At 46.4% G+C, this 24417-nt stretch overlaps 1 protein-coding gene across 3 annotated transcripts in view; it reads left to right on the forward strand.

Annotated features, from left to right (window-relative positions):
* Positions 1-10908: 10908 nt before the first annotated feature.
* Positions 10909-24417, forward strand: part of LOC140408416 (huntingtin-interacting protein 1-related protein-like) — a 235419-nt gene continuing 221910 nt past the window's right edge. For 2 of the 3 annotated variants that reach the window (XM_072495588.1, XM_072495597.1), the window contains exon 1: positions 10910-11234. In XM_072495588.1, the coding sequence (XP_072351689.1) occupies positions 11142-11234 (93 nt within the window). In that variant the 5' untranslated portion in view covers positions 10910-11141. Of the gene's footprint in view, positions 11235-24417 lie in introns of all 3 variants that reach the window. The other variant, XM_072495577.1, reaches the window with a different exon arrangement.

A 24417-nucleotide genomic window follows, 5' to 3' on the forward strand; every position in this document is an offset into this window, starting at 1 on the left:
TCAGAAGCAACGATATCGCTTCTTTTAAAGAAGGAAAAGGATCCGCTACAATGCGGGTCCTACAGACCAATTTCCCTCCTCAATGTGGATGCCAAGGTCCTGGCCAAGGTAATGGCAATGAGAATAGAGGAATGTGTCCCGGGGGTGGTTCATGAGGACCAAACTGGGTTTGTGAAGGGGAGACAGCTGAACACGAACATACGGAGGTTGTTAGGGGTAATGATGATGGCCCCACCAGAGGGTGAAACGGAGATAGTAGTGGCGATGGATGCCGAGAAAGCATTTGATAGAGTGGAGTGGGATTATCTGTGGGAGGTGTTGAGGAGATTTGGGTTCGGAGAGGGGTATGTTAGATGGGTGCAGCTGTTGTATAGGGCCCCAGGGGCGAGTGTGGTCACGAATGGACGGGGATCGGCATATTTTCGGCTCCATAGAGGGACAAGGCAGGGATGTCCTCTGTCCCCATTACTGTTTGCACTGGCGATTGAGCCCCTGGCGATAGCGCTGAGAGGTTCCAAGAGATGGAGGGGAATACTTAGGGGAGGAGAAGAACACCGGGTATCTTTATATGCGGATGATCTGCTACTATATGTGGCGGATCCAGCGGAGGGGATGCCAGAAATAATGCGGATACTTGGGGAGTTTGGGGATTTTTCAGGGTATAAATTGAACATGGGGAAGAGTGAGCTGTTTGTGGTGCATCCAGGGGAGCAGAGTAGAGAAATAGAAGACCTACCGTTGAGGAAGGTAACAAGAGACTTTCGTTACCTGGGGATCCAGATAGCTAAGAATTGGGGCACATTGCACAGGCTAAATTTGACGCGGTTGGTGGAACAGATGGAGGAAGATTTCAAGAGATGGGATATGGTAGCATTGTCAATGGCAGGGAGGGTGCAGGCGGTTAAGATGGTGGTCCTCCCGAGATTCCTCTTTGTGTTTCAGTGCCTCCCGGTGGTGATCACGAAGGCTTTTTTCAAAAGGATAGAAAAGAGTATCATGGGTTTTGTTTGGGCCGGGAAGACTCCGAGAGTGAGGAAGGGATTCTTACAGCGTAGTAGGGATAGGGGGGGGCTGGCACTACCGAGCCTAAGTGAGTATTATTGGGCCGCTAATATTTCAATGGTGAGTAAGTGGATGGGAGAGGAGGAAGGAGCGGCGTGGAAGAGATTAGAGAGGGCGTCCTGTAGGGGGACCAGCCTGCAGGCTATGGTGACAGCCCCATTGCCGTTCTCACCAAGGAACTATACCACGAGTCCGGTGGTGGTAGCTACACTGAAGATTTGGGGACAGTGGAGACGACATAGGGGAAAGACCGGAGCACTGGGGGGGTCCCCGATAAGAAACAACCATAGGTTTGCCCCGGGGGGAATGGATGGGGGATATGGAATGTGGCAAAGAGCAGGTATAACGCAATTGAAAGATCTATTTGTGGATGGGAAGTTTGCGAGTCTGGGAGCGCTGACCGAGAAATATGGGTTGCCCCAAGGGAATGCATTCAGGTACATGCAATTGAGGGCTTTTGCGAGGCAACAGGTGAGGGAATTCCCGCAGCTCCCGACACAAGAGGTGCAGGACAGAGTCATCTCAAAGAAATGGGTGGGGGACGGTAAGGTGTCGGATATATATAGGGAAATGAGAGACGAAGGGGAGACTATGATGGACGAACTAAAAGGGAAATGGGAAGAAGAGCTAGGGGAGGAGATCGAGGAGGGGATGTGGGCAGATGCCCTAAACAGGGTAAACTCGTCGTCCTCGTGCGCCAGGCTAAGCCTGATTCAGTTTAAGGTATTACACAGGGCACATATGACTGGAACACGGCTCAGTAAATTTTTTGGGGTGGAGGATAGGTGTGCGAGGTGCTCGAGAAGCCCAGCGAATCATACCCATATGTTTTGGTCATGCCCGGCACTACAGGGGTTCTGGATGGGGGTGACAAAGGTGCTTTCGAAAGTAGTAGGAGTCCGGGTCGAACCAAGTTGGGGGTTGGCTATATTTGGGGTTGCACAAGAGCCGGGAGTGCAGGAGGCGAAAGAGGCCGATGTTTTGGCCTTTGCGTCCCTAGTAGCCCGGCGCAGAATATTGCTAATGTGGAAAGAAGCCAAGCCCCCGGGGGTGGAGACCTGGATAAACGATATGGCGGGGTTCATAAAGTTAGAGCGGATTAAGTTCGTCCTAAGGGGGTCGGCTCAAGGGTTTACTAGGCGGTGGCAACCGTTCGTCGAATATCTTGCGGAAAGATAGATGGGGGAAAACAAAGAAGGCAGCAGCAGCGGCCCAGGATTTGGGGGGTGGGGGTGGGGGAGGGATGGGGGGGGGATGGGGGGGGGGGCTGGCCTGAGACAAGGCAGTTGCCAATTAGGGCTAGTTTTTATTTTTTGTTATTTAATATTTATTTATTTGTTGTTGTTTTCGTTTAAATAAAAAAGGTCATTATTATCTGTATTGTTACAATGTTGTGTAAAGGATGCACAATGTACTGTGTTGGTTGACCAAAAATTTTCAATAAAATATTATTTAAAAAAAAAAACAGAAAATTTTACCTCAACCTGAACCCTGGGCAGTAGCACGGTTTTAAAAAGAATATTGTGCAGAGCCACTGGCCGGCAGAATGTGGCTGTCTATAGTTTGGGAGTGAAGCCCACGGTAGGTCCACAGGCTCTCACAAGAGTGCAGTGTGCTGCCACCAACCCCTCACTGCCAGCAACACTGCCCTCTTCCAGTCCAAACTCACATTGTTGTTGATTCCTGAGCCAACAGTACTGTCTTTCATTCATGTCAGTCAGTGCCACGTATTTGTTGACACTGCCTACCCGCAGTGCCATCGCGTTTTAATGTGCTAGGCTCCAAATGTGTGAGGAATACACACTATTTGAAAGGTGAAGGCCTTACCAGATTGGAAACCAATCTTTAGCAGTTCTGATCAAGGGTATTGTGATCATGAAGTGGCAACTTACCTGATCGTACCTAACCTGAACGATGGCTTCGAAGGTTAATAATAATGACCTGGACAATGCCATGGATTTAAATTAGCTCACTCAAAACAATGCGGGAATTAAACCTAGTTCTTTGGGGCTTGTGTGACTTAGTGCAACATCTTTATTCACTCCCAAGGTCAATCTTTCCTGTGTCAGGAACTTCAACTAGTTTCACACCATTTACAAAGAAATAACTTACATTTGATCATTTATAAATTATTAAAACATGCTGCTGTGCAGAGAAACCTGGGTGTGCTTGTGCATGAGTCGCAAAACGTTGGTTTACAGGTGCAACAGGTGATTAAGGCAGCAAATGGAATTTTGTCCTTCATCGCTAGAGGGATGGAGTTTAAGACTAGGGAGGTTATGCTGCAATTGTATAAGGTGTTAGTGAGGCCACACCTGGAGTATTGTGTTCAGTTTTGGTCTCCTTACCTGAGAAAGGACGTACTGGCGCTGGAGAGTGTGCAGAGGAGATTCACTAGGTTAATCCCAGAGCTGAAGGGGTTGGATTACGAGGAGAGGTTGAGTAGATTGGGACTGTACTCGTTGGAATTTAGAAGGATGAGGGGGGATCTTATAGAAACATATAAAATTATGAAGGGAACAGATAGGATAGATGCGGGCAGGTTGTTTCCACTGGCGGGTGAAAGCAGAACTAGGGGGCATAGCCTCAAAATAAGGGGAAGTAGATTTAGGACTGAGTTTAGGAGGAACGTCTTCACCCAAAGGGTTGTGAATCTATGGAATTCCTTGCCCAGTGAATCAGTAGAGGCTCCTTCATTAAATGTTTTTAAGATAAAGATAGATCGTTTTTTGAAGAATGAAGGGATTAAGCGTTATGGTGTTCGGGCCGGAAAGTGGAGCTGAGTCCACAAAAGATCAGCCATGATCTCCTTGAATGGCAGAGCAGGCTCAAGGGGCCAGATTGCCTACTTGAGGCACGATCAATTTGGCTGGAGACGAAGTTGAATTCAAACTGAGGCTTTATTAGTATCTGAAGTGTGGCCTCCTACAGCAGCTGGTGAAATGGCTGCTAGCTGAAGGCCACGCATATTTATAACCCGGCTCCTGGGCGGAGCTAGCATGCAGGGGCCCAGGTGAATCTGTAGTGCAGGTTCTACCGTACAACTCTTAATATAGGAACACAGTGGTTTACCACATTCACCCCCTGTTAAAATTGAGTCGGCGGGGGTGGTGGATAACTATATACAATTCGCAATCTTTAATATTTACAGAACAGTGGGAAAACAAATGTCTCTGGTCATCCAGTGGGCTGGTCAGAGGTTCAGCCGGTCCGGCGTCTTGATCGTCCTCTGGGATCGACGAAGTGGAGCCGGCGATGTTGGTGCTGTCGTGGTCGAAGTTGACTCCGGGAGTGTGCTGAAATCCTCTTCATCAACGGGGGTGGGCAGGGGGAGGACGGACGCTCCTAGGGGGGGGGTGATGGGGGCGGCAGGGGAGGGGAGGGTGGCGCCGGGAGCGACGGGGGTGGTGTGGGTGCGGAACCTGCTGGTGCCAGGTCCCTGAGGGAGACGGTATCCTGGTGGCCATCGGGGACCGCCACGTAGGTGTACTGTGGGTTTGCGTGGAGCAGGTGCACCCTTTCCACCAATGGGTCCGCCTTGTGGAGCCGCACATGTTTATGGAGAAGCACGGTTCCCGGAGCTGTGAGCCAAGATGGGAGCGATACCCCGGATGTGGACTTCCTGGGGAAGGCAAAAAGGCGTTCATGCGGTGTACTGTTAGTAGCAGTGCAAAGTAATGATCGAATGGAATGTAGTGCATCAGGGAGGACCTCTTGCCAGCCGGAGGCCGGGAGATTTCTGGACTGTAGGGCCAGCTGGACGGCCCTTCATACCGTCCCATTCTCCTTTTCTACCTGTCCGTTTCCCGGGGGTTGTAGCTCGTTGTTCTGCTGGAGGCGCTACCCCTGCTGAGCAGGAACTGGCGTAGCTCATCACTCATGAATGAGGATCCCCTGTCACTGTGGATGTAGGCGGGGAAGGCGAACAGAGTGAAGATAGAATTAAGGGCTTTAATGACGGTGGCAGACGTCATGTCGGGGCATGGGATGGCGAAGGGAAAACGGGAGCATTCATCAATCACACTGAGGAAATACGTGTGTCGGTCGGAGGAGGGGAGGGGGGGCTTTGAAATCCACTCTGAGGCGTTCAAAGGGGCGGTAGGCCTTCACCTGATATGCGTGGTTCGGCCGGTAGAAGTGCGGTTTGCACTCTGCACAGACCTGGCAGTCCTTGGTGATCGTCCTTACTTCCTCGACGGAGTAGGGGAAATTTTGTGCCTTAATGAAGTGGTACAACCGAGTGACCCCTGGGTGACAAAGGTTGTCATGCAGGGTCCGGAGTCGGTCTACCTGTGCGCTGGCACATGCACCTCGGGATAGGGCGTCTGGGGACTCGTTGAGTTTGCCAGGGCGATACATAATCTTGTAGTTATAGGTGGAGAGCTCAATTTTCCACCGCAAAATGTTGTCATTTTTGATCTTTCCCCGCTGCGTGTTGTTGAGCATGAAGGCTACCGAACAGTGGTCAGTGAGGAGAGCGAATCTTCTGCCGGCCAGGTAATGCCTCCAATGTCGCACAGCCTCAATGATAGCCTGGCCTCCTTTTCGATGGATGAGTGCCGAATTTCGGAGGTATGGAGGGTGCGGAAAAAGAATGCCACGGGCCTGCCTGCCTGGTTGAGGGTGGCGGCAAGGGCGAAGTCCGATGCGTCGCTTTCTACTTGGAAAGGAAGTGTTTCGTCTACAGAGTGCATTCCAGCTTTGGCAAAATCATCTCTGATCCGGGCGAAGGCATGTTGGGCCTCTGCCGTCAGGGGGAAATGAGTGGACTGTATGAGTGGGCGGGCCTTGTCCGCATAGTTTGGGACCCACTGAGCGTAATACGAGAAGAACCCCAGGCAGTGTTTGAGGGTCTTGGGGCAGTGGGGGAGGGGAAGTTCCATGAGGAGGCGCATGCGGTCGGGATCGGGCCCCAGAACTCCGTTCTGGACTACGTAGCCGAGGATGGCTAAGCGGTTTGTATGGAACACACACTTCTTGTTATACGTGAGGTTGAGGAGAGTGGCGGTGCGGAGAAATTTAGCGAGGTTGGCGTTGTGGTCCTGCTGATCATGGCCGCAGATGGCCACATTGTCTAGGTATGGAAATGTGGCCTGCAAGCCGTACCGGTCGACCATTTGGACCATCTCCCTTTGGAAGACCGAAACCCCATTGGTGACGCCGAAGGGGACCCTAAGGAAGTGATATAGCCGGCCGTCTGCCTCGAAGGCGGTGTATGGCCAGTCCGATTTACGGATAGGGAGCTGGTGGTAAGCGGATTTCAGGTCCACCGTTGAGAAGACCCGGTACTGTGCAATCTGGTTAACCATGTCAGATATGCGTGGGAGGGGTTACGCGTCGAGCTGCGTGTACCTGTTGATGGTCTGGCTGTAGTCCACGACCATTCGATTTTTCTCCCCAGACTTAACCACTACCACTTGAGCTCTCCAGGGGCTGTTGCTGACCTCGATGACTCCCTCCTGAAACAGCCGCTGGACCTCGGACCTGATGAAGGCCTTATCCTGGGTGCTGTACCGTCTGCCCCTGATGGCGACGGGTTTGCAATCTGGAGTTAGATTGGCAAAGAGGGAAGGAGGATCGACCTTTAGGGTCGCGACGCCGCACACAGTGAGGGGTGGTAAGGGTCCGCCGAATTTAAGGGTCAGGCTCTGGAGGTTGCACTGAAAATCCAGGCCAAGGATAAGTGCAGCGCAGAGGTTAGGGAGGACGTAGAGGCTGCCGCTGAGCGGGCCTGGTGCGGGGGAGAAGATGGCGGCGCCCATTGCTCGCACATGGCCTGGGGAGGACGGGAGGTTAGCTGCGCCCATTGTCTGTGACGGGGGGCGGGGGGGGGGGGGGGGGGGGACCGCTGCCGCTGAGTGGGCCTGGCACACCACTGCATAGTGGCCGCAAAAATAGCATCGGGGCCCCCCGGAGATCACTGGCTGGCACGTAGCGCAGGTGTACTGGGTGGGCAGCGCCCCCGCTGGGGCGGCTGCCTGTGGGGCCCTTGAAGGAGGAGTGAGCCGCGCGGTTGGGGGCTTTGGACTGTACATTGCGCAGGGCGACCGTCATGGAAAACGCTAGTGTTTTAGTCTCTGCGAGGTCCCTTCTAGGAGCCGCTGCCTGATAACATCGGACCCAATCCCAGTTACAAAAGCGTCCCTCATAAGGAGATCTGAGTGCTCCTTAGCTGTAACGTCCTGGCAGTCACTGTCCCAAACTAGTGGGATCAGGGCCCTCCCGAAGTCCTCGATTGACTCACCAGCTAGTTGAGTACGCGTTGCGAGTGCGTGTCTGGCGTTCGTCTTATACTCATAACTCTCTTTGTAATTGGGCGCATCCTGGATCAGCGGGACGATTTTAGAGTTGAGTCTGGAGTACAAGATTTGAATCTTCTGAGCCTCTGGAACAGGGGTCGGCGCCGCGTTGATATACTCTTCAAAACAAGTTAGCCAGTGCTGAAAGTCCTTTCTGGCATCGCTTGCGTGTGGATCCAGCTGCAGGCGATCTGGTTTAATCCGGAGGTCCATCTTCTGAATCAGATACTAATAAATTGAGGCACGATCAATTTGGCTGGAGACGAAGTTGAATTCAAACTGAGGCTTTATTAGTATCTAAAGTGTGGCCTCCTACAGCAGCTGGCGAAATGGCTGCTAGCTGAAGGCCACGCATATTTATAACCCGGCTCCTGGGTGGAGCTAGCATGCAGGGGCCCAGGTGAATCTGTAGTGCAGGTTCTACCGTACTACCCTCAATATAGGGACACAGTGGTTTACCACACTACTCCTGCTCCTAGTTCTTATGTTTGTACTCTTGCACTTTATTCTCGATTTTGCTATTGTGTTGTCTGACATCAATCAAATCTTAAGCTTTCGATCATTATTCTTTGTGGTGAAAGCAGTCTTTCCCTTCCTTTCAGAAGATTGCCCTGTCAAAGAGAAGCTCTGAAGATTGATGTGAGAATTGGAAAGGATTACATGGGTTTTAGGGAGTTACTGCAAGCAATTTTATTACAGACAGCATTTTTTTTTGCCGTGTTGAGACAACAAAGATTTGCTCCTATCCAATTGTATGTTTGTCTGACATCTCCCCGCCTCAGCTCTATGGCTGCTGAATTCCTCACCCATGCCTCTTGTTACCTCTAGACATGACTATTCCACTCCTGACTCGCATCCCACATTCTACCCTGTGTAAACTTGAGGTCATCCAAAGATCACCTGCCTGTGTCTTTGACTCACACCACATCCTGTTCCCCGATCACCAATGTCCATTGACTTACATTGATTTCGAGTCAAGCAAGCAACAATTCAATTTTTAAAATCTCATATTTGTTTTAAAATCCATCATTTCCTCCTTGCTCCTCCAGCCCCGTGACCCTCCGAGATATCTGTGCTCATATAATGCTGGCCTCTTTGAGTCTCGTAGATTTGAATTGCACTACCATTGGGGGCCATGCCTTCAGTTGCCTAGCCCCTACTAAGTCCTCGAATTCCCTCCCTAACCCTCTCCAAATTTCTAACTCTCTTTCCTCCTTTAAGATGTTCCTTCAAACTGTTTTCTTTCATTCAGTTTGTGGCCATCTGCCCTAATATGGTCTTATGTGGCTCAGTGTCCATTTTTGCTTCATAGGATCCTCTGAGCATCTTGAGATGTTTATTATGTCAACAATGTAAATTGTTGTTGCTAACTCTGTCCCCTCAGACAGTACTTGATGGGAATTTAGCAGGCTCTGTGTGTTACGTGAGCTGATTTCGAAGGAGGCTGGGTGACCTTGTTTAGATCTATGGCAAACTAGTAAAACATTCAATTTTTAAAATGGCATCATCTTCAAATGCATGGGCGAGTTCATTTTTACAATGTTTCCTATGTACATATTAATTTTCTAGCATTTTAAAATTAGCAGTTAAGTACTAACTGGGAGAGAATCATCGATTGTTGTAAAAACCCAACTGGTTCACTAATGTCCTTCAGGGAAGGAAATCTGCCATCCTTACCCAGTCTGGCCTACCCATGACTCCAGACCCACAGCTATGTGGTCGACTCAACTGCCCTCTGTAACGGCCTAGCACGCCACTCATTTCAAGGGGCAATTATTGATGAGCAACAAATGCTGGCCCAGCTAGCGATGCCCACATCCCATGAAATATATTTTTTAAAGAATGGAAATTTTGGCTCTTTGATATTAGAGATGCAGGTGCTAAAACTGTGTAAATAAACCCTTAAGTATAAACAATGAGTTGTAATAAAAATCAAAAGGTCTGATTTCATAGAATCATGGAATTTACAGTGCAGAAGGAGGCCACTCGGCCCATCGAGTCTACACCGGCTCCTGGAAAGAGCATCCCACCTAAGCCCACGCCCCCACCCCATCCCAGTAACCCCATCTAACCTAAGGGCAATTTAGCATGGCCAATCCACCTAACATCTTTGGACTGTGGGAGGAAACCCACGCAGACATGGGAAGGACATGCAGACTCTGCACAGACAGTGACCCAAGCCGGGAATCAAATCTGGGACCCTAGATCTGTGAAACAACGGTGCTAACCACTGTGCTATCAATCCGCCCCCAACCTTCTTTGGAGGTTTAAAACCTTCTCTGGAGGATTGAACTGAAGTTGACTTCTTACAAAGAACAAAGAAAAGTACAGCACAGGATCAGGCCCTTCGGCCCTCCAAGCCTGCTCCGACCATGCTGCCCATCTAAACTAAAATCTTCTACACTTCCGGCGTCCGTATCCCTCTATTCCCATCCTATTCATGTATTTGTCAAGACAGCCCTTAAACGTCACTATGGTCTCTGCTTTCACCACCTCCTCCGGCAGCGAGTTCCAGGCACCCACTACCCTCTGTGTAAAAAAGCTTGCCTCGTACATCTCCTCTAAACCTTGCCCCTCACACCTTAAACCTACGCCCCCTAGTAATTGACCCCTCTACCCTGGGAAAAAGCCTCTGACTATCCACTCTGTCTATGCCCCTTATTATTTTGTAGACCTCTATCAAGTCGCCCCTCAACCTCCGACGTTCCAGTGAGAACAAACCGAGTTTATTCAACCTCTCCTCATAACTAACTTGTCACTTTTTCTCACTTTCTCGCATAAAGATAATGACTCCTTATTGAAGCACAGCATCCACTGGCTTCTGCTTGTATCTTTCCAAAGTAATCATTATTCATTATGGTCATTTGCTTTCATTCTCCACAGATGCTGCCAGACTGGCTGAGTATTTCCAGCACCCTCCAGTATAACTTTCACATTTCTAGCATCTGTAATATTTGTTTTTTTTTGTATTGGTCATTATTCAAAACCCACAACCTCTACCATCTAGAAGGACAAGGACAGCAAATGCTCAGGAACACCACCGCCTGAAAGAAAGTTGGACTGGGTAAGGTGCTCTTTCAGAGGGTGGGTGCAGGCTCGATGGGTCGAATGGCCTCCTTTCTCTGTGGGCTTCTCCAATTTCTCATGTTATCAATATGGGGATCAGGGTGGCATGGTAGCACAGTGGTTAGCACTGCTGCCTCCTAGTGCCGAGGACCCGGGTCACTGTCTGTGTGGAGTTTGCACATTCTCCCCGTGTCTGGGTGGGTCTCGCCCCCACAACGGGAGAAGACGAGCAGGGTGGGCGGGTTGCCCACGCTAAAATTGCCCCTTAATTGGGAAAATAAATTAAATCAAATATGGGGATCGAACAGAAAAATGGGGTATAGTTCAAGAGTGGCCTGGTGATATTTAACCATAAAAGAGAGAGTGGGTTGAATGCATTTCAGGGCGATAACAGCGGCCCCCATAATTTGCATCCAGTTTGTGGGTGGGTTGTTTGAAAAGCCAGAGGCACACACACACACACAGAGGGTGTGTGCTGTGTGCCACTCGGCAGGCAGGCAGCAGACTGGGTGTACTTGTCAGAGCTGGGCTGGCAGTCCGTCAGCAGCTCTCGCTTTCCCATCATGCTGCTGGCTGTGAGTTGTTGCTGAGTGCGGACACCATCAGGATCAGACTGTCTATATTCAAACACTCCGGATCAGCGCCCCGCTCTCTGGCATCGCGGAAGCCTCCCCTTCCCCCTCAGCAGCAGCCCCCTGTGTGGGACGGTTCAGCATGAACACCATCAGACAGGTCCCCGCCAAAGTGCTGCACCGCCGCTCCGTGCACAGTCTGGAGGCAGAGAGGGAGCAGTTTGACAGGCAGCAGGTAAAAAAACAAACGTCTGCACACACATTACTCGCTGCCTGGAACCCTGAAGCCGGCATTCATTCTACACAGTCAGCTTTGTGGCGTGCTGTTGTTGCTGCTGTTTATTATACTTTCCTGTTTTGCACCCCCTCTTTTGTCCTTTTTTCCCTTCAAATTATGATTTTGCTTTGAGAATTTTTGGTTTAATCTCAGAGCAGGAAGTCCGGGATCTTGTTTGTCACCCAGGTGGCCACTGATTTTATTTTCTCCCGAGCTGGCTTTAAGGGGACACTCCAAACGTCGAGTCGAGCTGTCCGATTTCACCGCTGACTGTTGTCCTGTCGATGGGCAATGGGAGCAATCCGGTTTAAAAGGGGACACTGGACCAGATCCCGCGACCTGTTTATTCTGACCGGTTTCCGTAAAGCTTCGAACATATGGCGAGGCAGGTACCCCCCCCCCCCCCCCCCGGAGAGACTTACACCTTATCAGCTGCAAATATTGACCTGTACCAATCTCCCAGAATCTTTTTTTGCTTGTTTAAATGTTTTTAACCTGGATTCGAGCCACCTTTTTTAATGAAGGTGACACGACCGAAGCTGAAAGCGGCCCTTTTCAAGGTATTTTTACCCCCCCCCCCCCCCCCCGCGTATATCTGTACACACAATGGTCAGGTGAAGGCAGAGAAAGAGGGCAACCGGCTGGGGAAGTTTAACTCCAAAACCGGCTGGGGAGGTTTAACTCGAAAACCCTGCCCTTCCCTTCCATCTCCACAGCCTCACCCACCACCTGCCTTCATTCAATGTAACCTGGCGTTTAATTGGGACGGAATTAATTTTCAACCATCACCAATTTCCAGAGAGTATCTCGATTTGCCTCCCAGGCATCCTGTTTGCTTTATTAAATAAAATAAAAGCTTTATCTACTAGTCCTGTAAAAGTAACATTACCAATGCTAGCATGTGTCTGCATAAAAATAGGGTAAAATTAGCAGCTGGCATATAGGGTGGTATACTGCTGATGTATTTTTAAAATGAGGACAGGAATGACAGCCAAATGCCCAAGAACTTAGACTGACGAACTGAAAATGTTACTTGGACTTGAACTAGTATTGATTTGATATTCAAGCTGTAAAGAACACTAGGGCATGAGGAGGTTTAAAGAACATTTTTAACTGTTACAACACTCTTAAATGTCAAGGGCAAACTACTCAGTGTAATACAAAAGGGTATTTTAAAGAGAAACACAAATATTTCTGTAGCTCCTGTTGCCCTAAAAGAGATAGCGGGAAGGAATCTGGGGAAACATGTTGGATGAACTGCTGGAACAATCTGAATATCCCTAAAATGCCCGTGCTGTAATCCAAGTAAAACCACCAGAAATCAAGACAGATTGACACATGTCTTTATTCACATGCCCCCTGACCTCTAGCGTGTTGGGTATTATTTTTGCCAATTTTCTGCACTTTTCCTGAAGCTACTAGTTGATGCCGATCTGGGGGTACCTACAGCACCTGTTCAACAGCCTGTTTTTTTTACATTGGCGCCTAGACTGTAGGAATTAGTAACTGTTCAACTGCGGACAGCGCAGTTGAGCTGTAACTGTTCTTTCAGATCATGCCTGTACCTGCACTCATCCCAGCAGAGTCACTGGATGCCTATCAGGAGTAGATCCCGGATGTCTGATGTGCACTGATGCCATTGCATTGCCCTAACTGAGGCTTTGTAAGGCAGAAGACCTGTAAGAGATGGGATTAATTAGTAGAGATTGGGAATCAAAGTGAGGGGGGCACGGTGGCGCAGTGGTTAGCACTGCTGCCTCACTGCGACGAGGACCCGGCTTCGATCCCGGCCCCGGGTCATTATCTGTGTGGAGTTTGCACATTCTCCCCGTGTCTGCATAGGTCTCACTCCCAAAACCCAAAAGATGTGTAGGGAGGTGGATTGGCCACGCTAAATTTCTCCTTAATTGGAAAAAAATAATTGAGTACTCTAAATTTATTTTTTAAAAGATTGGCAATCAGTATCACTAAATGCTCCTTCTTTGCCCACTAGACGTACAATGTCCAACTTTTGTGGTTTATCCTATCTGAATTTCCTGTATTGTACGTTTAAAAATGACTGTTGTTTCCGAATTGGTGGAAATTTCCAAAATCTCTTAGTATCTGTAACTTGAGATATATGCAGGCTAATGTCACATAAACTTCTATACGTAGCCCTTTGGGCTCCATAACACGTAGGAAGTCCATGAAGATTAAAAGCATGATACTTGTGCATTAGGCCATCAGGGAAGCACTAATCTGAAGCACAAAATAAGACAACGAGTGACTGAGAAAGATATCTCTTATTATGACATCTAGAATTATATAAAAATATATAGTATATGATGAAGCAGGAGAACATGCATTACCTTTTATAATGTCTATTTTCTCCAGTGGACTTGGGGAAGGTGCAAAGGCTGGGACGTGACACTAATCATTGGTCTGGTAATATAGAATGTAAACCATGTTTTGTCACATCATCCACCATCATTTCTCTGTTACTTTCTCCATGCATTAATCTTGGATTCAACATTTGAACCTGTTCAATACTCATCATTTTAGTCCTCAAACAAGTGAAAATGAAGCCACTCTTTTTTAAATCTCTCTTTTAAATTTTCGAGTGCCCAATTAATTTTTTCCAATTAAGGGTCAATTTAACATGGCCAATCCACCTACCCTGCACATCTTCAGGTTGTGGAAACCCACGTAAACACGGGAAGAACATGCAAACTTGACACGGGCAGTGACCCAGAGCCGGGATCGAACCTCGGACCTCGGTGCTGTGAGGCAGCAGTGCTAACCATTGTGCCACTGTGTTGCACAGCTTAATGAAGCCACTCTTAAGCAAGTGTTCCCTTGGTGTTCCCCAGTGTTAATTCTTGGACAACAGATAAGTCATATTTAACAAATTTTACTTTTTATGGTGCACATACTATGATTTTATAAGCACCGAAAAGAATAGATTTGAACATTGCAGGGAACAGACTATACTGAATTTGGTGCTGCATAACAAATCAGAGTTAGTTAACAATGTGACCATAGGGAAGCATCTACCAATAAGTGACCAAAATTGAATTTGATATTGGGTTTGATGGGAGAATCACAAAACCAAAGGTTTAAATTTAAGTAAGGCAAATTTTGAAATAATGACAAATAAGTTGACCGCTGTGGTAAATTGGGCTGAACTGTTATGATAAATCTATGGACAATATTCAGAAAAATATTTAATATAATGCAAAACCAATGCATGCCTTTAAAAGTATGTAGTTATACAGCCATAGTCAATAAATGAGGTAAGATACACAAGCTAAAAGACCCCCACACACACACACACACACACACACAAGGAAAAACAGAAATCCAGCAGAAAGTTAGAAAAGGCAACAAAGGAATACAAAGAAAGAAATAGGCCATCAAAAAGGGGATACGAAGAAATTGGCGAGAGATATCGAAGCTAACAGCAAAGACTTTTACATATATTAACTGGAAGAGAGTAGTGAAGGGAATTGTGTGCCCATTAAAGGAAGATGCAAGTGTGACTGCAATCGATAATAAGAAAATAGCAAACTTGTAAATTAGTACATTTATCCATTTTCATAGTGGCAGAAGAAAATAAAATACCAGCGGTACAAGGAAATCTAAAAATAATTTAGGGTGAATGCCTATTGGACTTGGTATAAGTAAGAAAAGTGTAATGAAGAAAATAATGGGACTTAAGATAAATAAATCTCCAGCACCTGATATCTTCCATTACAAAATATAACTATATTATATATATATATTGTTAAAGAAATTGCAGGTGCAGTAGTCAAGAGTTTTCCAAACCTCTTTAGATTCAGGATTTGTGTCTTAGCATTGGAACCAGTCAGTTTAAGGTAATTTGTGGAGAAGTTTTTTCTTTTACTCATTCAAGGGATGTTTTTTTGGCTAGGCCAGCATTTTTTGCCTAATTACCCGAGAAGTTGGTGGTGAGCTACCTTCTTGAACCGCTGCAGTCATGTGGTGAAGGTACACCCACAGTGCTGTTAGGGACGGAGCCCCAAGATTTTGAACCAGCGACAATGAAGGAATGGCAATATATTTCCAAGTCAGGATGCTTAGTGGTTTGGAGGGGAACTTCCAGGTGGTACTGTTCCCAGGTATCTTCTGCTCTTGTCTTTCTAGATGGTAGTGGTTGTGGGTTTGGAAGGTGCTGCCTAAGGAACCTTTGTGAATTCCTGCAGTGCACCATGCAGATGGTACACAATGCTGCCACTGTGCAACGGTGGCAGAGGAAGTGAATGTTAGTGGATGGGGTGCCAAACAAGTGGGCTGCTTTGTCTTGGATGGTGTCAAGCTTCTTGAGTGTTGTTGGAGCCGCACTCATCCAGGCAAGTGGAGAGTATTCCACCACACATCTGACTTGCGACTTGTAGATTGTGGACAAGCTTTGGGGAGTTGGTAGGTAAGTTGCTCACCACATGATTCGTAGCCTTCTGACCTGCTCACGTAGCCACAGTATTTATATGGTTCGTTACTGGCTTGTACCATTGGACATGAGAATGGCAAAGCACGTCAAGTATATGTGGGAAGAGTCAGCACTAATTGATGAAGGTGGCAATCATGCCTGAATAATGTAGTTTTTTTCCTGAGAAAGTGGCTGGGGAATGTCTCAGAAAATTGTCTAAATTGACTTTGTGAAGGCACTTGTTGCTCTACACACAATATTGGGAGTAGAAACAAGAACATGTGAAATTGGAGGAAACATTGTGGTGTGAGTTGGTAGTTGATTGCGATGGGGAACAGAGAGTAGGGATAAAGTGTTTGTCCTTTGATCGATGAGATGTGACAAGTGGTGTTCCCCATGGTTGTGTAGTTTAGTCTGGGTTTTTTTAACCATGATACTAATGACTTGGATGAAGGAATATAGAATTCTACATACAAATATACAGATGACACCAAGTAGGAAGACAAAATTGTTGTATAATTGGGAACAGGAAATGGCAAAGGAACATTACAGCCAAAGTAAGTGGATAACATTATGGCAGATGGAGTTCAATGTTGGGAAGTCTGAGATTTTCCATTTCGGATTTCAGAAGGGAAAATTTTTTTTTCCTTAATGTGAGAGACCAGGAGATGGGGAGGCACAAAGCAATTCAGTTCTTCATGTCCACAGATTACTAAAAGCTAGTGCACAAGTACAAAGTTTCATCAACATAGCCAATGGAGTGTTGATATTGATCTTGGGGATTAGAATTCAAAAATTATGTTGTTCAGTTTTGGGCACCATAAATCAGGGGACAATATAATGACTTAGGAAGGGGTACAAATCAGATTCAGCAGAACAATGTCAGGGCTTAAAGAGTTAATTTATTAAGGCAGGAAGACAGCATTATTTTGTCTTATATTCCCTTGGGGTTAAGAAGGTTGAGGGATAGTCCGGGTAAAATATTTCAAATGATGAAAGGTTTTGATAGTATAGATACAGAGAAACCTTTTCCTCTGGTGTTGGAGCAAAGCCATTTAAGAGGGAAATTGGAAAACAATTTTTCACAAGAAGGGTATTGGAAATCTGGACCTGTCTCATTGGTTGTGGTGGGCCAGTTGAAATTTGAAAGCATGTTGAGTCAGATATCAAGTAACACAAAACAAACACAGGAGCTAAAGTACAGATCAGTTATGACCTAATTAAATGTGGAATAGGCTGAATGGGCTTCTCTTGTTCCCATATGCCTATCAGCCCTCCCAAATAAGTAGAAGGTTTTGAATTTGCTTTCATATAATGTATTGCAGTACTTACTATTCCCTGTAACCCTCAGTATTATCTATAGCCTAGATGTAGGCGATACATTTCAGGACCAATCTCACCATCATTTCCTTTTCTTGTTTACAGTGTACATTTCAGGGTTAGACTCACCCTTGTTTTCTACATACTTGAAATAAATGGGGCTTGTGAGTAAAGGCAAGAACAAAAGTAATCGCAGGATCTGAATCCTGCAAATTGTGCAACCCAACCCTTGTAAACTACGCTTTGCTCATGATACTTGATGAGAGAATTATTTAATGGTATGCAATATAGACTGACATACTTATCTCCAGTTAAGGACATTAATATTCCATCAATAGGTTAATTACACTAAGGAAACAATATTCTTTCCTTCTGGGTCTGCCCTGAGGCATCCAGCTCTTAAGACATTAAGATAATTTGTGGGCAATAGTGTGATCTAATAAACCTTGTTGCTGATGAAACTTGTGAGTGGGGCTTGTATGAGCGGAAGAGTTTATCATTTTTCCACAAAACATTGTCGGTTGCAACACTCGTATGTTTTCACCTGATTAGAAATTAATTTTCGTGACTGCTTTCTCTGGTGCAGAGGAAATCTGTTGCAATGTCTTTGCACTGATGGAATTATCTAATTTCCATAATATCTGTATGAGGAAATGCCAGGATAGTCCTGTGAATATCACAAAGCAGCTGCAAATTCTTTTGGACCAAGAGTATTTATTTAAATCCCTTGTTTGAGTTGAAAATCTAGTGTGAAAAACACTATGCCGTGTATTACTGTGGCAAGTGTTTGAAACCATGTCCATACACCGTGAGAGAAAAAGCTGGACATTTTATCATTGTCCTCAGTCGTATATTAAGAGAAATATATCACATTTCTTGCCTCGTTCAGATGGTTGGCTTCTGTGTGATTAAGTCAGAAGTAAAAATGTACCAAGGAAGTAGTCAAAAAGGATGTAGAAACGCAATTTACTGGATGGTTCAGAGAAACACTAACTGCTGTATATTATTAGCATTATAAACCAAATATGCCATGGTTAGTTCACCCACAAAGTTAGCTTCCCAGCTTCTATTGTTTATGCATGTATCAAATGCTGTTTGGAGAACCAAAACATCCTTTATTAATAGGAAACATTATCAATAGAGAACATGTTTAGATGTACAGGTATCTCAACTACTGCATAAACGTCCTATGGTATCATCACGTGACATTTATTAAAATGCACGCTTGCCCATATATTATTCTCGCCACTACTTGTAGTGAATTATTAATTTAAATTGATTTGTATATATATTTCAAGTCATTTCATGTGATAATAATTTAAATGCAAGCCTGACCATTTCTGCTTTTGTGTGTCCGACATGCCTGTGGCTCTCACTCGATCACGTACCCCGGCTGAGCGCTCGGGGCTGAGTCTGGTGTGGGACAGAGTCAGCATTCCCCTGCACTGAGATGACCTTTTTTGTTTGTGCTTCACATCTGGTCTGTTGTCATACTCCATTCTTATACTGCAAGAGCATTGCTAATCCAAGTTTCTGCTTCCCTCCCCAAACCAATGTTGAACCCCTAATTGTGACTTTCATCACTTCAAAAGTGTTTTTTCTGAAATGTTGTTCTTTGTCAGAATTGGTACCTCCGTCCGTCCATCCATCCATCCTACACAACCTTCAGCGAATCCTGACTTGGTGCCCTGGCTTCTCTTCCACACAGGAGTTCTGCGAACCCCTCCCTATGACTCAGCAAATCAGCCTCTAAATCCTTCAGTTTGCTCACCCCATTGCAGCCTATCTGAGAAAACCTCTCCAACCACACACCTACTCTTCTCTGCCAGCATCAAAGGATGATCTTTTAATCACTAATCTCCTTTCCAGAAATATTGTTGTCTTCTTCTATTCTCTTCCTGTACCTAGTGGTGCATCAAGGCAGTCTGCTTCCATAACTAGTAATTCCCGGAACAGGTCGCTAGTCTGTCACCAGGGGCTTATTCCTTGAGGGGCATCACTCCACATAAAGCGTGGCTGACCAGGAGTCTCTTGGCTCTTATCACCAGCCATTGGTGCTTTTGGAAGGATTTGCAGGTTGACACTCAACCTGTTTGGCTACATTCTGAATGTACCTTCTTTGGCCATCAAGTCCTGGGGTGGGACTTGGAACTGAAGCTTCTAGCTCAGAGGCAGGGACACTACCCATTGAACCACAAGACCTCTCAGAAATATTTTACCATCCTCAAACATGCGTACTGTTACGGTAATGAGAATTGTGTATCGTGTGTGAAATCCAGTAGGACCATGTTGAATCTAAGCTGTTTATGTAACATACCTTCCTTGATTGTGGATAATAATGCGGTTGAAAACTGTGTCATTTGTTTATTAAAGAACTGCCTTTTGTCGGCTAGAAGTCTGCCGATGTTCCTGTAAAAATGAATCCACTTTGATGCAAATAATTAATGTTCCTCTTTGATCAGTCCTCGTATGTATACAATGAAATGGTTTATGGTTATAGAGTGGGTGGATGACGTTTCATTCTTTCACATCCTGTGAGAATTGCGTAGAAAGTGAAAGTAGATGGAAGGTGACAATTTTATGCTTATGTTATCTTTGAGGTTTAGAACATTAATTCAGAAGCAAAACTTAAAGTACTTGAATTTGCTTTTACTTATAAGCATGTTCTTTGGCTTGTTTTAATGACTTCGGTTTTTTTTTATGACTCACCACTTAAAAATGTTATCTCCCTCTATCCTAAACATGCTGATTCTTCATTGTGATGCAGTCCCGTGGGTGATATATGCCTTCAATATTTCACCCGAGTAACCTTTCTTTGCGTGAAGTGACCTGAAGATGCCAGACTATATTTCCTTCATGGGTATCAGCTTGATCCTCTGCTCACCCTGACCCATTCATTGCCTTATTTTTTCTCTGGCTGGATTAGAATGGGAAGAGGCAATGAGACCAGCCATGGTGATCCCATAATTGCCCCGGGAGGGATGTAATTAAACACCCACCATTTTGGACCTCCTTGATCTGAAACAAACCCCAAATCAGCAATGTCAACTCAGAAAACACAGAACGACAGACCGTTAATGCTTCAGATATAATTCCTTCTTAGAGCTGAATGGCTCTAAGTCCTAACCAGTACTACAGTTCTTTCTATTGAGCATTTTCCCAGACGTTCAAAATATATATATGTTGAAAGCTGAACAAAGTAAGAATTAAAATGGTTATTTTAGAATAATTGTCATTGTTGCGTTGATAGCTCAAGTCTAAGATGCTGTGCTTCAGAAGTTCAAAAGCAACTTATATTCATATAGGCACTTCACAAGAGCATTATAAAGCAATGTATGACCCCAAGCCACATGAGGAGACATAAGGGCAGATAATTAAATGCTGAGTCAAAGAGGACACTTAAAGGAGGAAAGTGAGGTGGAGAAGGGTATTGAGGTATAAGGAGAATTTTCCAGAGCTTGCGACCTAGGCAGCTGAAGGTATGACCTACAATGGTGAAGAGATTTATGATTGGGGATACATGAGAGGCCAGAATTAGAGGAATGAAGATATCTCAGAGGGTTGAGGGCTTGGAGAAGATTGCAGAGATGGCAAGGATCGAGGTCATAGAGGGATTTGAAAACAAGGATGAGTATTTTAAAATTGAAATGCCACTTCACATGGAGCTAGTCTAGATCAGTGAATGCAGGAGTGGTAATGGAATGGGATTTGCTGCAAGTTCAGACACAGGCAGCAGAGTTTTGGATAAGTTTAAGTTTATGGAGGGTAGAGTGTGGGAGTCTAGCTAGGAGTGCATTGGAATAATCAGGTCCAGAGATACAAAGGCATGGATGAGGATTTCAGCAGCAGATGAGCTGAGGCAGGGCGAAGTTTGACGATGTTATGGATGTGGAAATAGGCAGTCTTGGTGACAGTGTGAATATGAGGTCGGAAGGGCATCTCAGGACCAAATATGACACCAAGGATGGGAACAAACTGGTTGAATCTCAGACTGTTGCCTTACCTTCTGGGAGTGGAGAGAGCCCGACCTGCGAGGGACAACTTTATGCGGGCAGAAAGGCTCCGGGCCTTCACTTACCTTCCGGGAGCAGAGACAGCCCAACCTGCGAGGGACACTTCTACTCGGGCAGAGAGGCTCGGGGCCTTCACTTACCTTCCGGGAGCAGAGACAGCCTGACCTGCGAAGGACACCTCTACCCGGGCAGAGGATAAATACAGCACGAAGCTGGGAGCCTTCACTTACCTTCCAGGAGCAGAGACAGCCCAACCTGCGAGGGCCACCTTTACATGGGCAGCAAGCTGAGTTTGAAAAACAATATAGGATGATGACACAGGAAAGTGGTAAATTCATTTGTTGGTAAGTAACTGCTCCGCGGCAATAGTATAGTTAGGGACATTGACACTGTTCTCCGTGACCAGAATCAAGAGTCCTGAAGGTTGCGTTGCCTACCTGGTGCCAGGGTTTGGGCTATCTCATCTGGACTGCAGAGGAACTTGAAGTGGGATGAGAAAGGTCTAGTTGTCGTGGTCCACATAGGTGCCAATTACATAAGTAGAACAAAGGTAGAGATTCTGCTGAGGGAATATGAGCAGCTGGGGGCTAAATTAAAAAGTAGAACCAAAAGGTAATAATCTCAAGATTCCTACCTTAGCCACAAACTAATTGGAACAGGGTCAATCAGATTAAAGAGGTAAATGCGTGACTCAAAGGTTGGTGTCGGAAAAATGGGTTTGAATTCATGGCACATTGTCACCAGTACTGGGGATGGAGGGAGCTGTTCCGATGGGACGGTCATCACCTGAATCATGCTGAGACCAGAGTCCTGGTGAATTGCATAACCAGGGCTGTAAATAGGGCTTTAAAATAAATAGTGGGGGGTGAGTTCAGTTGCATGGAAAATTAGAAAATCAAAGTTAACGGAGAAGTTTGGTTCGGATTATTACCAGAAAATAAAAGGAAGGGGCAGAACATATGGGGTGACCTGATGGAGGTGCACAAGATCATGAGGGGCATGGACAGGGTGGATAGGGAGCAGCTGTTTCCCTTAGTTGAAGGGTTAGTTACGAGGGGACACCGGTTCAAAGTGAGGGGTGGGAGGATTAGGGGGGATTTGAGAAGAAAACGTTTTGCCCAGAGAGTGGTGACGGTCTGGAATCCACTGCCTGGGAGGTGGGATGCCTCATATCCATTAAAAAGTACCTGGATGAGCACTGGATGAGGCATGTCATAACATTCAAGGCCAAGTGCTAGCAAGTGGGATTAGGTGGGAAGGTCAGGGCCTTTCATGCGTTGGTGTAGACTGGATGGGCCAAAGGGCCTCTTCTGCACTGTACTATTCTGTGTGAACATCACATTGCACCAACGTCTCATACAAGAGTAGGGATACTTGATAATAGAACAAACTTAAAGACTTTGGGTGGGATTCTTCGACCACCCACCGGGCTGGAGAATCGCCGGGGGGGGGGGGGGGGGGGGGGGGGGCGTGAATCCCGCCCCGGCGCCGGCTGCCGGATTCCCCGGCGCCGGTTTTTTGGCGGGGGCGGGAATCGCGTTGCGCCAGTCGGGGACCGTTGGCAGTGGGCCCCCCGGCGATCCTCCGCTCCGTGATGGGCCGAGTGGCCGCCCGTTTTCGGCCAGTCCCGCCAATGTAAAACAAACAAGGTCCTTACCGGGACATGGCTCTGCTGGCAGCCTGCAGAGTCCTCAGGGGGGCGCGGGGGGATCTGGCCTCGGAGGGGGCCCCCACGGAGGCCTGGCCCGCGATCAGGGCCCACCGATCCGCGGGCGGGCCTGTGCCGTGGGGGCACTCTTTCCCTCCGCGCCGGCCGCTGTAAGGGTCCGCCATGGCCGGCGCGGAGAAGAACCCCCCTGCGCATGTGCTGGGATCATGCAAGCACACGCTGGCGCTCCCGCGCATGCGCCAACTCGCGCCGGATGGTGGAGGCCCTTCGGCACCGGCTGGCGCGGCGCCACTCCTCGCCGCCGGTATGGCCCGCCCGCCGGTTAATGGAGAATCCCGGCCTTTGTGTCTGATTGCACAAAGCATTGGGAACAGAATTAATGAGTTAAAAGCACAAATAGAGACAAAGGAGATCAAGACATGGAATCAGTCTGGGTAGAAATAAAAAATACCAAAGGAAAGAAGTCCCGGGTGGGAATAATCTGTAGGTCCACAAACAGGAGTTCTGCAGTGGAGCACAGTATAAAGCAGGAAATACTGGGGGCTTGTAAGATAAGTACGGTAATAATCAAGGGTGAGTTTAATATGCGTATCGACTGGATTAATTAAATTGGCAAGGGTAGCCTCGAGGGAGAGAGGGAGTGATTGTTTTTTGGAGCAATATGTTTTGCAACCAACCAGGAAGCAGGCTATTCTGGATTTGGTATTGTGTAATGAGGAGGAATTAATTAAATACTTCATAATTAAGTATCCTCTAATGATCATAGCATGTTAGAATTTCAAATTCAGTTTGAGGGTGAGAAACTGGAGTCCCAAACTAGCATTCGGGAGTTAAACAAAGGTAATTACATAGGCATGAGGACTGATTTGGCCCTCGTGGACTGGGCAGGAAGACTAAAAGGTAGGACAGTTAATGATCAGTGGCAGTTGTTTCAGGAGATATTCAATTCTTCCCAACTAAGATATATTCTAAAATATATTCCAGAGCGGAAGAAAGATTGTTCGAGGGGAAAAAAAGCATCCATGGCTCCGTAAGGAAGTTAAAGATAACAAATAGATAAAAGCTAAGGCACACCGTATTGCAAAGGCCTGTGGCAGGCTGGAATATAGGAGAACTTTTAAAGATCAACACAGGGTTATTTAAAAGTTTGTAAAATAGCAAAGGTAAATTACGAAAGAAGACAAGTGCAAAATATTTAAAAAAACAAAAGCTTCTCTAAGTATGTGAAAAGGAAGAGAAGTGAATGTTGGTCCTTTGGAGGATCAGACCCAGGAGTTAATAGTGGGGAACACAGATGGCGGAGACACAAAATCAATATTTTGCCTCAGTTTTCACGGTGGAGGACAATAGTACCATCCCAATAGTACAGGTAATACAGAGGTAATAGAAAGGGAGGAACTTAGAACAATCAGCATCAATAGTGAAGAAGTACTGAACAAACTTTTGGGATTGACGGCAGACAAGTCCCAGGGGCCTGATGGCCTACATCCCAGGGTCTTAAAGGAAGTGACAATGGAGATAGTGGATCCATTGATTATAACATTCCAAAATTCCCTGGATACGAGAAAGGTTCCAGTCGTTTGGAAAAATGCTAATGTAACGCACATATTCAAAAAGGGAGGGAGACAGAAAGCAGGAAACTCTCGATCAATTTGTTTAACATCTGTCGTTGGGAAATTGTTAGAATCCATTATTAAGGAAGTAACAGGACAT

This window comes from Scyliorhinus torazame, chromosome 1 (assembly GCF_047496885.1).
Source record: "Scyliorhinus torazame isolate Kashiwa2021f chromosome 1, sScyTor2.1, whole genome shotgun sequence".
In the NCBI taxonomy this organism is placed as follows: Eukaryota; Metazoa; Chordata; class Chondrichthyes; order Carcharhiniformes; family Scyliorhinidae; genus Scyliorhinus; species Scyliorhinus torazame.